The sequence below is a fragment of the Salvelinus alpinus genome, chromosome 10 (genome assembly GCF_045679555.1).
Source record: "Salvelinus alpinus chromosome 10, SLU_Salpinus.1, whole genome shotgun sequence".
NCBI lineage: Eukaryota > Metazoa > Chordata > Actinopteri > Salmoniformes > Salmonidae > Salvelinus > Salvelinus alpinus.
In genome coordinates this window covers 21,435,834-21,450,197 of record NC_092095.1, presented here as the reverse complement: position 1 = coordinate 21,450,197, position 14,364 = coordinate 21,435,834, and the positions used below count along the sequence as shown (strand labels likewise).

The following is a 14,364-nucleotide window of genomic DNA, read 5'->3' as shown; positions in this document are numbered from 1 at the left end:
GTGGTCTATGCGTCCACGCAACAAAAAAATATCATGAGCTTATGAACTCACGCAGCAGAGTGGAATACGCTGGGTAAACAGTAAGGTAGTGCTCGAGGGCATTCAGCTTTTAGAAAATGCTCCTTTTGTACTTGTACTGTCAGGATGGAACACCCAAAATACAAATGTACACCACAGTTACCCACATATAACATGCATCTACATGGAATATAACTTCAAAGTAACTATACAAGTCTTAACTCATATTAGGCCAGTTTTCCTATCACTACACAATTTAGTAATTGTTTTATAGCTATACATTATCTACATTTGCCATATGTGCAGTTGAGTAATTATTTTCTGAGATCTATGTAGGTGTATTAAATGAGAGTAATTGCATGGCATGAGGGCAACTTTATGTAACGCTAGATGTAAAACTTGATAACGATCAAAGCAATCCAGAGACTAAAATTCAGTACTGTAGAAATGAATTACACAAATCATTGAGAGCTATGTGCCAGCGGAGGATTTTACAATTAATAAATTATGTAAGTACTCCCACAATGTGTGTTAATAAATCACAGAGGAGGAGGAAAAGATCTAACTCGAACGTCAGGACTTTTGACTCACTGCTAACTCTGGGGGGGGGGGGGGGGGGAAGCACATTCGAAAGACTTGCTGGGATGATTCTATTGAATATCATTAGAAACGCAATCATAAAATGATGCAAGTCGTTGCAAAATCCACATGAATAAGTCCAGCTGCCGAGTGGAGTGGGCTGTGGTAACAAACCAACAAAAAAAGCCCTGCTCATGAATTACGTTATGAAATGAGCTCTGGAGAGTCCCTGTGGACTGGCCAGTGTGCCTGAGAGGATGATTTGCAGGTTTGTAAGCCATGTTTGTGTCTGTACCATGCTTATCAGTGACAGATTAAATACTACAGACCACTCGAGTGCTGCTGAAGGATAGGGGAGGGTAAGGGTGAGAGGGGTTAGGGGAGGGGATGTCTTGTTTAGGTCATGTGCACTGGAGCAAGTTAGTGTGGGAAAGGGGAGGAGAGAGAGAGATGGAGAGAAAGAGAGAGAGAGAGAGAGAGAGAGAGAGAGAGAGAGAGAGAGAGAGAGAAGCAGGGCCTCTGTTGTAAGTGAGTCTGTTGGAGTCTTGCATGTTATAGGGACTCCGTGGGAATAGGGTGCTTACACACGTTTTTTCCCGCAGTTGGCAGCTTTTGGACTCTCTTCCTCCCTATGGTTCTCTCTCTTTATGGAACACACGTGTAACTTGACATTTTCATGAATCATTACTGTAACCTTTCATACTGTAACCATTCATATTTTCTACAAATTGTAATCAACGACTGGAGGGTGGAGGGGGGGTGGGGGTCTCAAGGGGGGGTGGGTGGAGACAGGCAAACTCTCAGAGCTGAACAGTGCCGTTGGCGGACCCAGTCATAACAATGCATGTATGAGGAAGTATGGCACTCTTTGCACTTCCTGTACCTCTTTTGGTTAAAATCATAGCCAGCCCATTTCCTTTAATTCTTCGCCGGCTCTGGGAAACAATTGTACATCCTTCCTGCAGTCCAACTTTTGTGCTGCAGAGGCACTGGCAAGTCATCCTTGAGGGCATGAACTATTGTCTTTTTGTTTGCGTCTTAAACCCTCATACAATGCCGGGCTGTTTTTTGTCATATAAATCATGCTTGTCTTGTCCCTCTTTGTTTATCCCTCAAAATTATGATAATAATAATTTCTCATTGTACACCGAGTGTACAAAACATTAGGAACGCCTTCCTAATATTGCGTTCCACCCCCTTTTGCCCTCAGAACAGCCTCAACTCATTGGGGCATGGACTTTACTAGGTGTCGAAAGTGTTCCACAGGGATGCTAGCCCATGTTGACTCCAATGGTTCCCACAGTTGTGTCAGTTGTGGCTGGATGTTCTTTGGGTTGTCGTGTCGTTGCCTATCATTAAATGTGAAGACTGTATATTATCAAATCAATTCTATATGTGTGATTTAATTACGCGATTAAACTAATCATGTAACTTTAATTAACTAGGAAGTCCGGGCACCATGGGAACATGTTGTTTATAGAGTTTAAATTTCCCGAATATAACTCTTCAGATATTTTCATATCTTATCAAAACAGTCGCTTATTAATGAATTTTACCTCATCAGTCTCATTACTGAATGTTGCAAACCCTTGCATATCTGCATGAATCCTAGCCTAGATCATGAATCAGCGATATACAAATTTGCTTATTTATTTATTTATTTACTAACTAACTCAATCAATCACAGAATTACATAAACACACACAAATAGTTCATACATCGGTTACTACATGATACAAAGAAAAAGTCCCTAGTGGACGAAACCGATATGATGACTTGGTAGACAAAGAAAAGGGGGTAGGGACCACTCAAGAGCGGGAAACTCAGACGATTACTACACTCATAGAAACTGCTAATACTTTGAACATGAACAACTGCTCATTCGAAAATAAATTGCAATTTACATATTTACGAGTGTCTGCCTTTGTTGTCCCTCTCTGCGATTGCCGGTCAGTCTGCTGGATAGTCAGTCAACAGAGTCTTTGATTTGTCCACCAGAGATTAAAGTCGTAGGTTGTTAGAATGGATACTTCAGAGTACCATTCTGGAATGTTCTTAGGATCGGATGCGTTTACCAGACTAAAGTATTTAAACAGCTGCAGTCTGAATAATTGTTCTTTAGTTTGTATATTTATTCGCCATTTCAATGTGGCGACCTCATCCCTGCGTTTTTATCTCTTGTAGAGTTGCCAACCATTTCAACATGTAGCTACCGCTTCATGTTTTCTAATCTTGTCCTTTGGTAGAGTTGTAGTTTGAACCACTTCACACAACAGCTTCACCCGGCATGTTTTGGTCTCGAGTGACAGCCATTCCAATGTGGGGACCTAATCCCGGCGTCATCTTGACTCTAGTTTAAATTGCCAACCATTTCAACATAGCTACAGCTTCATTTTTTCTGATTTGATGTAAATTTTGTCGGAAGTGGGTTTTATACTCTGTGGAAGAAGTGGCGATTCCATGATGCCTAATGAGATGTCTGGTCACGTGGGCATGGCCACCGACTTAGTTAAACCCTTTTATATGAAGAGACAGTTTCTCATTTAGAAGGCTAACATCACATTACATCTTTTCACAAATAGTTTCATATTTACTCATTCATTTTATACAACATTCAGGAAGAAAACTAATAACTGAGGAATGTGCACTTCCATAGATACCGTTATCTTGTCCTACTGCCTTTCCTGATGTCACAAAATAAAACAACTTCGACAGGATTGTTCTTTAAATACCCATGGACCATTCCCACATTCTCAAAAATATAAATATTGTTTAACTATTCAAACTTTTGATGTCCAAGTGTCTCTCGGTGTTTCACAGTTTACATTCCAATCTCGAACACCACAGAGCATAGCGGCAGCGTATTTTACGACCGCCATAAAACAGCCGACTTCCCACTCTCCCCCTCTACGAGAGAGAGCACGCTGTATAGCGGACCCACTGTAACCTGATCCTTCAGATCGTCACAGGAGAGTTACGACAGGGTGGTGGTCCATTCTTGATACACAATGGGAAACTGTTGAGCATGAAAAACCCAGCACCGTTGCAGTTGTTGACACACTCAAACCAGTGTGCCTGGCACTTACTACCATACCCCGTTCAAAGGCACTTAAAACTTTGTCTTGCCCATTCACCCTCTGAATGGTACACATACACAATTCATGTCTCAATTGTCTAAAGGCTTCAAAATCTTTCTTTAACCTGTCTCCTCCCCTTCATCTACTCGGAAAGAAGTGGATTTAACAAGTGACATCAATAAGACATCATGGCGTTCCCCTGGATTCACCTGGTCAGTCTATGTCATGGAACGAGAAGGTGTTCCTAATGTTTTTTACACAGTGTATATCACTCCGTTTGACATCCTGATGATCAGAGCTGAATGTCAACATCTTTAGATTCATATGTTTGTTTTGATCGCATAATAATGGGGAAATAGTCTCCATTTTATAAAGTGACTTTGTCTTAAATTGGAATATGAGGAACTGTGGTAGACAAAGTACCCAATTGTCTTGAGTAAAAGTACAGATACCTTAATAGAAAGTTACTCAAGTAAAGTGAAAGTCACCCAGTAAAATATTGAGTAAAAGTATTTGGTTCTAAATATACTTAAGTATCAAAAGTAAATGGAATTAGTAAAATATACTTAAGTACCAAAAGTAAAAATGTCATATTCCTTCTATTAAGCAAAGCAGATGGCACCATTTTCTTGTTTTTAAAATGTACAGATAGCCAGGGGTAAACTCCAACACTAATCATTTACAAACAATGCATGTGTTTAGTGAGTCTGCCAGATCAGAGGCAGTAGGGATGTCCACGTGTTCGCTTGATAAGTATGTGAATTTGACAATTTTCCTGTCCTGCTAAGCACTCAACATGTAACGAGTACTTTTGGGTGTCAGGGAAAATGTATGGAGAAAAGTACATTACTTTAGTGAAGTAAATGTAAAAGTTGTCAAATATAAATAGTAAAGTACAAATACACAAAAAAACTGAAGTACTTTAAAGTATTTTTACTTTTGTACTTTACACCACTGGTGACGAATATGAACATCCCCCCAATCCCTTCTGAAACGTTCATACGGCCTTGTTAGTAGCTTTGCCCATATGGTAATGTATCATACAGCATTGTTGAGTTTTACCTTGAAATTAACCTAAACGTCAGAATTTCTTTTTGCGGATTTGACTGTTTAACTACATTTACACACTGAAATGTCAAAACAATATAATTATTTTATGACCACCATACTAAGGATGTTTCAGTTGAATTGGAGTTACATCGAGATGGATGTAGTTTGAAGTAGAGGTAGGAATGGTTTCGAAACGGCAGAGGACAAAAAGGGGCAAATGACATTGCACTATGGACATGTTGATTAATAACCAAAGCATTGACTAATTCTAAGTAATTTAATTAAAACATTAAATAGCATTACAGTAAATAATTCAATAGCTCCTCAATACCAAAAGTTCTGGCACAACGAAATTCTCTCAAAACGAGTCCGTAATCTTGACAGTGATTTATGTTCCTACCGCCAATACCTCCCAGAACGATTAAACTGTGAAATTAAATTACAATTAGAGTGAGCAGAATTCCTGCTGAGGTTTCACCACATGAGCAGTGCAATCAGTGATAACAACTTTTGGGCCATTGCAATGACAACCCAGAGACAAGATAAATAATGAAGTCAAACAACCATTTCACTTCAAGAAACAAACCAAGTTCTCTAGTCTAAGCGACACATATAGGGCTTGTTCCCATTCTATGGCCAAGCTTCAAAGTCAGAATTGCCTATATCATGAACATGAAAATTAGCATTGGTCTTAAATTAAGGTTTTGGTTAGGCATATGGTTAGGGGTGTGGTTAAGGTAAGTTAAATCAGGGTTAGGTATTTTTTGGAAAGAAATTGTTGTATCCATCTTTGCAGCTTGAACTGATAGTGACAACACATAACAGACGAGGAAGCGTGAAGAAGGCCATGGTGCCAGGAACACTGCTGTTGAGAAAGAATGGCAGGCGATAAAGGAAAGAAAATTCAGGGTCTTTACAGTAGACGGCACTGGTACAGAAAAGTATTGTACATGTTCAGGTGTCAACTTGTCCGTGTTCTCCCATTGAGAAGACTCTTCACCAGAATATATACCCACAAGCTTAAACGGCGTCTGATAGGTGATGATGTTGAGGCAGTCCCTGGGCGTCTGTCCCTTTTCACACCAAGGATCAACAATCCTGAATGTCTTGTAGCTCTGTGCCTTGAGTCCTTGTATATCTCTCAAAAGGGCTTGGACCGTCTCAAGCTAGCAAAATGGATTTAGGATGCATCTCCCTCAAAGGCGTTAAGTAACTTCTTTTGGTCCATTCAATCCACCAAAATCCTGAAATGACACAATGAACAAACAAAAGTTCCCTTCGTAGGTTCCCTACCTGTCTTCCCAGGCTACCTGTCTAATCCAATTTCCCCTCTGGGGATCAATAAAGTATTTTCATTCAAAGAAGTTCATGGGTCTCTGGACAGCCATATGGGAACCAAACAAACCAACCAAACCAACAAAACAACCAACTTAAGCCAGGATGTCACTGCGCTTACTGCACCACACCACCAGCGCGATCATAGCCAGGGTGAGGAAGACAGGGATGAGGATGAGGATGGTGAGTGTGTCATCTGGTGGGTCCACCAGGATCACCCTCTCCAGGGTGCAGTTGGAGAAGAAGTGCTTGTGGATGCGGATGATGTAGCTCTCCACCAGCGGGTTGGGCCAGTAGCAGTTGATGCGCCCGGCGTTGGTCTCTGTGCACAGCGAGAAGACGTGGTACACACTGCGGAGAGAGCAGAGAAACACAAATGTTTCAAATAAACAGTCAGGTTGAGAAAGGGCTAGTACTCACTAGAGCCATAGAGGTGTAAATATATGGCTCTGGTACTCCCAGCCTAGAGCAGGGATTGGCCAACCCTCCTTCTGGGCATGTACAGTAGGCTTTTGCTCCAGCCCTGCTCTAACAGCCCCTGAGCAGCTGATCAGTAGATTCAGGTGTTGTGGCAGGGCTGGAACAAAAGTAGCTATCCAGGAGGAGGGTTGGCCAATCCCTGGTCCAGATGGCAGAGGAACACAAAGTGTTTAGCCAATCAGAAGGCAGGGAATCTGGGGCCATGGATTAGATTGAAAATCATGTTCTCTGTATCTCTGTATTTATTTTCTATTTCAGGGGAGAAGAGATAAGGTGTCTACGTAGCAGATTTTGCAACTTAGCTGTTACCATACGCACAGCTACTTAGTGTAATGAATAATCAGGGAGAAAAAGGTGTGGATTCACCCCCAGAGCACAACAGGTGTTTATTTCACCTTCGCAGAAGGCAGGAATCATGGACACAGGCAGGCAATGGTCATAAATAGGCAGGTGAAAGAAAACTAGGACTGAAGGCTATAACTGGATCTCACAAACGAACTAGGAAAAGGCTTAGTAGAGTCAAAGCGAACAATACCTCACAAATGCACAAACAGAATGAACTGAACTAAATAAGGAGTTGATGAGACCAGGTGAGTAACTTACCCAGGTGAAATCAATGAACAAAAATGAAAGACAGGGCTAGGTTCAAGAGCACAAAGAAACAGGGCTACATTCAAGAACACAAAGAAACAGGGCTACATTCAAGAACACAAAGAAACAGGGCTAGGTTCAAGAACACAAAGAAACAGAACACAAGGTTGACTAAGAAAATAAATACAGAACCTTACACATAGGATGTGTCTAAACTGATAAACAGGGAGGGTTTATCCCTAAAATTCTTACTCTGCAAAAATAAATTCAGCCCGGTGTCAATCTATATAGAAAGAGGCTCAAGTCATGCCTCTTTTGTCATAATATGCATAGAAAATCAATATGAATGGATGTGCGTCACAATGGTAAAATGTAAACACATAATTTTTGAAGACGTTATTTTTGGAGGCACGGTAGCGCTACTGTGGCTAGCAAAATAGTGTATAGGTGATTGCTAGCTACAGTAACTGTAAACCATTTTGGCTGGCTAGCTAATCATCATGGCTAACTGTAGGGCAAAACAATTCACTTATTTACATTTAAATGAACCACAATTGATAGAGCATTCATAAAGCCTTCACTGCTTAAAGATGTCCTAATTTATATGGTATGACACATTTAAATAGATGATTTTTGAAGAATCTATGTAGTGCTTATGAATGCTTTATGAATGTGTTATAAAGCCCTTGTAACATTGTTTTTGTTCAAAGTAGGACCAATGTTTTTATGTCACTTTGGAAACTGATGGAGTAGCCATATGCCATGTGTGTCCTCCTCATCAAGTTTACATCATTAGCTATGAGTTGGACACAGGCTGCCTCATTAGGGTGAATTTCTGTATGTACTATGTCTATAAACTGCACTAAAAGCAACCCATTATAACACACACAGTTTTTCTTCCAGTATGACACAAATTACCTGCACTTCCCAGGCTTGTTACATTACACAGTTAGGAGCTAAATGGGTGATTAGAGTTAATATAATAGCACTCTGGGTAACATGGGGTCCCAGCCATGATGCTTACCTAGCAAAACAGATCCTATCAGACCACATTAAGTCAAACTAGTCAAGACCAAAGTGGTTAGCTCTATATTTAACAAACATCAGTTTCCCCTCCTATGCCTTTCATACTAGCGGTGTGGTTTGACGTCAGCCAATCCCCATCATTGCTTTCAGACGACCTCCGCCTAAGTGCTGCAAATCGAATGAGTCTCGGTCAAGCGTGTAGACTGTGTCTCCATACGGACATAAGGGAGGCTGCTGTAAATTAATGGATTAATTGTATGGTAACTCTGGAAGAGCTTTTTGGCTTGTATATTATTGTAAAAAACGATGGTACAAGATGTTGACCCCCGACTGAAAATTTGATGGAATACGTGAAGTTACCATTTATATTTAGCTGTGTGCTGTGTTATTTTCTTTTATCATTTAAAACCTGCAAAAGCTTACCCATCATTAAAAGGACAAATACATTCTTATAAAAGCTAATTGTCTCTTGCTTAAAAATCCTTAAAAATCTAAGCTGGGGGAAGGGGTTCTACTAAGCTAATATATGGAATTGTTTTAAAATGGTCATACCAAGTATCATTTCGCTATTTGATTTGGAATTTTAGGACCCCTTAAGGTATCAAAACTATATACCATTTTTGGGGGGGGATGACACATTGAATTTGACCTTACTACTATTAGCTCATAGAAACACATTTAATAACAGCTTCATTGTCACGCCCTGCCCATAGTAAGCTGTTTCTCTCTGTGTTGGTTGGGGCGTGATAGTGACTAGGGTGGGTCATCTAGGTGTTTGTATGTTTATGTTGGCCTGATATGGTTCCCAATCAGAGACAGCTGTTTATCGTTGTCTCTGATCATATTTATCTAGCCATTTTCCCCATTGTTAGTTGTGGGATCTTGTCTACAGTAAGTTGCCTTTGTGCACTCCAGTAGCGTCACATTTCGTTTGTGCTTTTGTTGTTTTGTTTAGTGAGTTTCTCTTTATTAAAATTATGTGGAACTCTATGCACGCTGCGCCTTGGTCTCATCATTACAACGATCGTGACATTCATACATGGATAAACAGATAGTAAAAAATAATAATCTAAAGGAAGTTTGTTCTGAAGTGTCTGTCCTATGTGTATATATATACTTTTTTTACATGTATTTAACCCCTTATCTTAGGCACTAAACTATCTCCATCTATGCTTCCATTAATTTTTTTAAACTGGTACCCGGCTTCAGACTATTCTTGTGAGGCTTGGGGTCGTCCTAGATCAACACCATCATGTTTGTGAGAGTCTCATCTTTCTATAGAGGGGTCAAAATAGTTTGTAGGCTAAACCATTCGGACACTACAGACGTTTTCATGAGAAGACCAATTTTCAGGATGTCTCATGGCCTGACAAACACAGCTCTAGCTCTGCCACCTTTCACCGCAGATGCGGAAGGGCGACATCGGCGGATGTGGTGGATTGAGACGCAGCCATGCAAATAAAACAGATATATCTAGCTTAAACAGAATTTGATGGGGATTTTTTTATTATGCTAATTAGATTTATGCGGGGGCACGGACATCAACTCTAGGTTAACAAGGGTACATTTTAGACGAATTAAGTCATATTTATTTTTATTTAACCTTTATTTAACTGGGCAAGTTAGTTAAGAACAAATTCTTATTTACAATGATGGGCTACCCAGACAACGCTGGGCCAATTATGAGCCGCCCAATGCCCTGCTGGATGTGATACAGCCTGAAATCGAACCAGGGTCTGTAGTGGCGCCTCTAGCACTGAGATGCAGTGCCTTAGACCGCTGCGCCACTTGGGAGAAGTAGTGGTGCTGAGGGTGCTGCAGCACCCCCTGAAAAATGTGAATTAAAAAAATATATACATAAAAAATATTACACAAGTTGTGCACTGAGCCTTAGCGTTGGCAAATTTGTTTTTTAAATCTGCTGTGCTTCAGATAAAGTAATAACTGGAAAAACTACATTATTTCCAGCAGCTGTACATTTGGTGCACGAGAAGAGCTTAGGCATATTTTAAATGTTTTCTCAGATGTATTTTCATGTAAGGAAAATTCAAAGCTTCCCAATCGCAAAACAAAACCAACCCACAATGCCAACATTACAGGTCAACTTCACTGCCAAACATTGCCTGCACAAATATTCTTCAGAAATGGCAGAAGACTTGAAAAAAGCCTTTTGGGTCAGTTTAAGTAGCTTATGTTAGCAGTGGCTTTTGAAACATATCTGAATAGTGGATCACTGTCTCTTTGGGCCACAAACAATACTTTCAGGGCAAGGAAAAAATGTATTTAATGAAGCCTCATACTCTTTATAAGGTCTATAAAAATGCTTCAGGAATCATTCATCAGCAAACAACACGCTAGTCCCTTTTTATATAACCGTTTATGCTGGATAATATTGCTTATAAATAATTTGTGAAGTATCCATGTATTGCTTATGAAGACTTTATGAGTGTTCTAAAAAGGCTTTATAAAGTGTTGATTGTCCAATGGGATCCTGTTTTAAAGTGTTTTGAGTCCAGCTTGTCAGAAACATAACAAAAAGATCATTATGTCTGATTGTGTAGAGTCAATGAGTCCATTAGGTTGTCAGAAGAAGCTATGCTGCAGAAAAATTCATCATAGTCTGCACTGCTCTTAAAAAAATGTAATAAAGGATATGTACAGACAGGCATACTTGGGGGAGGAGAGGACATAAATCAAATCAAAGTTTATTGGTCACGTCCACAGGATACAGGGTGTAAATGGTACAGTGAAATGCATAGACTTTACAACAAATTTATCAGTGTCATCCAAGATGGCTTTTTGCTGGATTGTTTTGGATTAGGGTTGTTGAGGTCATTTTTTTTCGACCCAAGGGACAGTGGCATAGCGAAGTTTTGCTGGATTTATGTAAACTCCATCAGACATCCTAAAAGGCATTTCATTTTTACAAGTATTGTCCAACAAGTGCTTAAAGGCCTTGATTGTTTAATTATAACATTACATTATTCAAATATGTAATACAAATCTCCAAACTTCTTTTTGTTTTGTTTTAGACCACTATTAAATGGTCCAAGGATAATTTTGTTAGCATTTTGGCAAGTTTTTCTAGATTTAGTACATGAAACAACATTTATAAAGGAACATTATCTCTTAGGTCTAGCACAGCAAATAATTCAATTGTTTAAGCATATGTTGCAGAACAGTAATTAAAATATTTTTGCCTCTAAAAATGTAATTGTATTACAACATTTTTGTAAAATATGGAAAATGATTCATTTGAAAATCCCAATAAAAACATAACCATTCTATCAGATCTTTCAGCACTCTGACGGAGTTGACGCTAGACAAAAATCTGACGGAGTTTATGTTTTGCGGAGTTGACAAAAATTGCATTTCACTTCTTCATTCAAGTGGTATACACTAGCAATCCCAAGGGATCGACCTGGGACCTGGAGAAAAAAAACGGTTCCCTTCAAGTTGTGGTAAATTGATTTTATTTCCAACTCTCCTCTCCGTATGTCCTCTGTGACTGGTACTGTAATTACCAAATGTTCTGTTCTACTAAATTACACAGACAGTAAATTCTCATTGCGTTTGCAAATGGCCATTTGTGGCCACTCTAACATGCACTGTTGACCTTGGAGGAGCATCTGTTAGTTATAAAGCAGACCAAGCCTGCTGGTGATATTGTCCCTAGGCCTGCTGTTGATAATGTCCCTGTGTTAATATTCATTAGCAGTGGACGGCACCGTGCCTGGCAATCAGTCTCTGCTGATGTTCTGCAGTTGGGCCATGCCTCCTCGGCTGTCCCATTCTCTTGACTGTGTACCCGTGGTGAGATTCAGATTTGCTCATTTGAATCAATATACAGATTTAGGATCTTCATTTGATCACCATGTTGTTGCAGGAAATGTAAAATCGTAGCGTATTCAAGGTTTAAAAAGTAAAAGTTTGTAATTTCCCCTTAAAAATGTCAGACTTGATTTTCTATCAACCCCTACAAAAATTTAAATTAATTATAATCCACACAATAATTCACATTTCCTGTTGCTGCAGGATACTGCTCTGAGAAACTGGTCAAATGAAGATCTTACATGTGTAGATGGCCGTGCATTTTGGAGAGAGTTCCATCTAACTCGCTGACATGGTGACATGCTTTGTTTCTCTCAGCGCAGAACATAAACGAGGATCAAAGGTCCTTCACTTTCTCTCATTCTATTTCTTTCTCTCTCTCTAAACAGAGCGCCACAGATTCCCTGGGGATGTCCATGAGAAGACATATGTCTCATGAATAACATGTTAACAAGCACTGTAAATATCATTTTCAAGCTGGTATGTTTGGTAACGGATGGCTTGATTAGAGAAAACTTAAGCAATGTCTTGACAATACGAACTACTGGACATAATATGAGGTATTGTACAAGGTACAGAGGGGGAGGGAAGGGTTGGTGGAAATGGCTGTTACACCCTGTAAAGATCATTTGTCTCTCACATAAACATCTGGCCAGTTGGTAATAGAGAGGTACCTAGATGGAAGTAGCTACCCTTTGTCTTGATGACAGCTTTGCACACTCTTGGCATTCTCTCAACCAGCTTACAGCATGCATTTAAATTAACAGGTGTGATTTGTTAAAAGTTCATTTGTGGACTTTATTTCCTTCATAATGTGTTGTGACAAGGTAAGGGTGGTAAACAGAAGATAGCCCTATTTGGTAAAAGACCAAGTCTATATTATGGCAAGAACAGCTCAAATAAGCAAATAGAAACACTAATCCATCATTACTTTAAGATATGACGGTCAGTCAATCCGAAAAAAGTCAAGAACTTTGAACGTTTCTTAAACTGCAGTCGCAAAAAACATCAAGCGCTATGATGAAACTGGCTCTCATGAGGACCGCCACAGGAAAGGAAGACCCAGATTTACCTCTGCTGCAGAGGATAAGTTCATTAGAGTTACCAGCCTCAGAAATTGCAGCCCAAATAAAAGTAATGGACACATCTCAACATCAAGTGTTCAGAGGAGACTGTGTGAATCAGGCCTTCATGGTCGAATTGCTGCAAAGAAACCACTACTAAAGGACACCAATAATAAGAAGAGACTTGCTTGGGCCAAGAAACATTAGACCGATGTAAATCTGTCCTTGGTCTGATGAGTCCAAATTTGTGATTATTGGTTCCAACCACTGTGTCGTTGTGAGACGCAGAAGAGGTAAACAGATCATCTCCGAATGTGTGGTTCGCACCATGAAGCATGGAGGAGGAGGTGTGATGGTGTGGGGGTACTTTGCTGGTGACACTGTCTGTGATTTATTTAGAATTCAATGCACACTTAACCAGCATGGCTACCACAGCATTCTGCAGCGATACGCCATCCCATCTGGTTTGTGCTTAGTGGGAATATCATTTGTTTTTCAACAGGACAATGACCCAACACACCTCCAAGCTGTGTAAGGGCTATTTGACCAAGAAGAAGAGTGATGGAGTGCTGCATCAGATGACCTGGCCTCCACAATCACCCGACCTCAACCCAATTGAGATGGTTTGGGATGAGTTGGACCGCAGAGTGAAGGAAAAGCAGCCAACAAGCATTCCAAGTGAAGCTGGTTGAGAGAATGCCAAGAGTGTGCAAAGCTGTCATCAAGGCAAAGGGTGGCTACTTTGAAGAATCTCAAATATAACATATATTTTGATTTGTTTAACACTTTTTTGGTTACTACATGATTCCATATTTGTTATTTCATAGTTTTGGTGTCTTCACTATTATTCTACAGTGTAGAAAATAGTCAAAGTAGAAAAACACTTGATTGATTAGGTGTGTCCAAACTTTTGACTGGTACTATACCTGGACATATAATATATTTACTATAAAAAATAATGTCTTGAATCCTCAAATAACACATATTAAGGAGAGAAATAAATGTTTTTGTCTTTGGTCAATGGCTCAATTCTTTCATAAATGTAGTCAACTGAAATTTTCGAAAGCCCTCACTGTATTACTCATTAGACTATACTCTGAGCTATGCCAGGAGATACCTATTTGATATTATGTTTTGAAAAGAGATAGGCTATTCTATGATGGCATCTAATCCAACTTGAGGCCTTCGAGGCCTTCGACCTCATGGCTTGGTTTTTGCTCTGATAAGTACTGTCAACTGTAGGACCTTATATAGACAGATGTGTGCCTTTCCAAATCATGTCCAATCAATTGAATTTACCACAGGTGGACTCC

General features: G+C 39.8%; 1 protein-coding gene across 1 annotated transcript in view; it reads right to left on the bottom strand.

Moving 5' to 3' along the window:
- Positions 1–2,229: 2,229 nt before the first annotated feature.
- The window catches only part of LOC139531699 (receptor activity-modifying protein 3-like), a 33,369-nt gene continuing 21,234 nt past the window's right edge, over positions 2,230–14,364 (bottom strand). Inside the window, exon 4 of the mRNA XM_071328398.1 lies at positions 2,230–6,410. Coding sequence (XP_071184499.1) covers positions 6,155–6,410 — 256 coding nt within the window. The 3' untranslated portion in view covers positions 2,230–6,154. The remainder of the gene's footprint in view (positions 6,411–14,364) is intronic.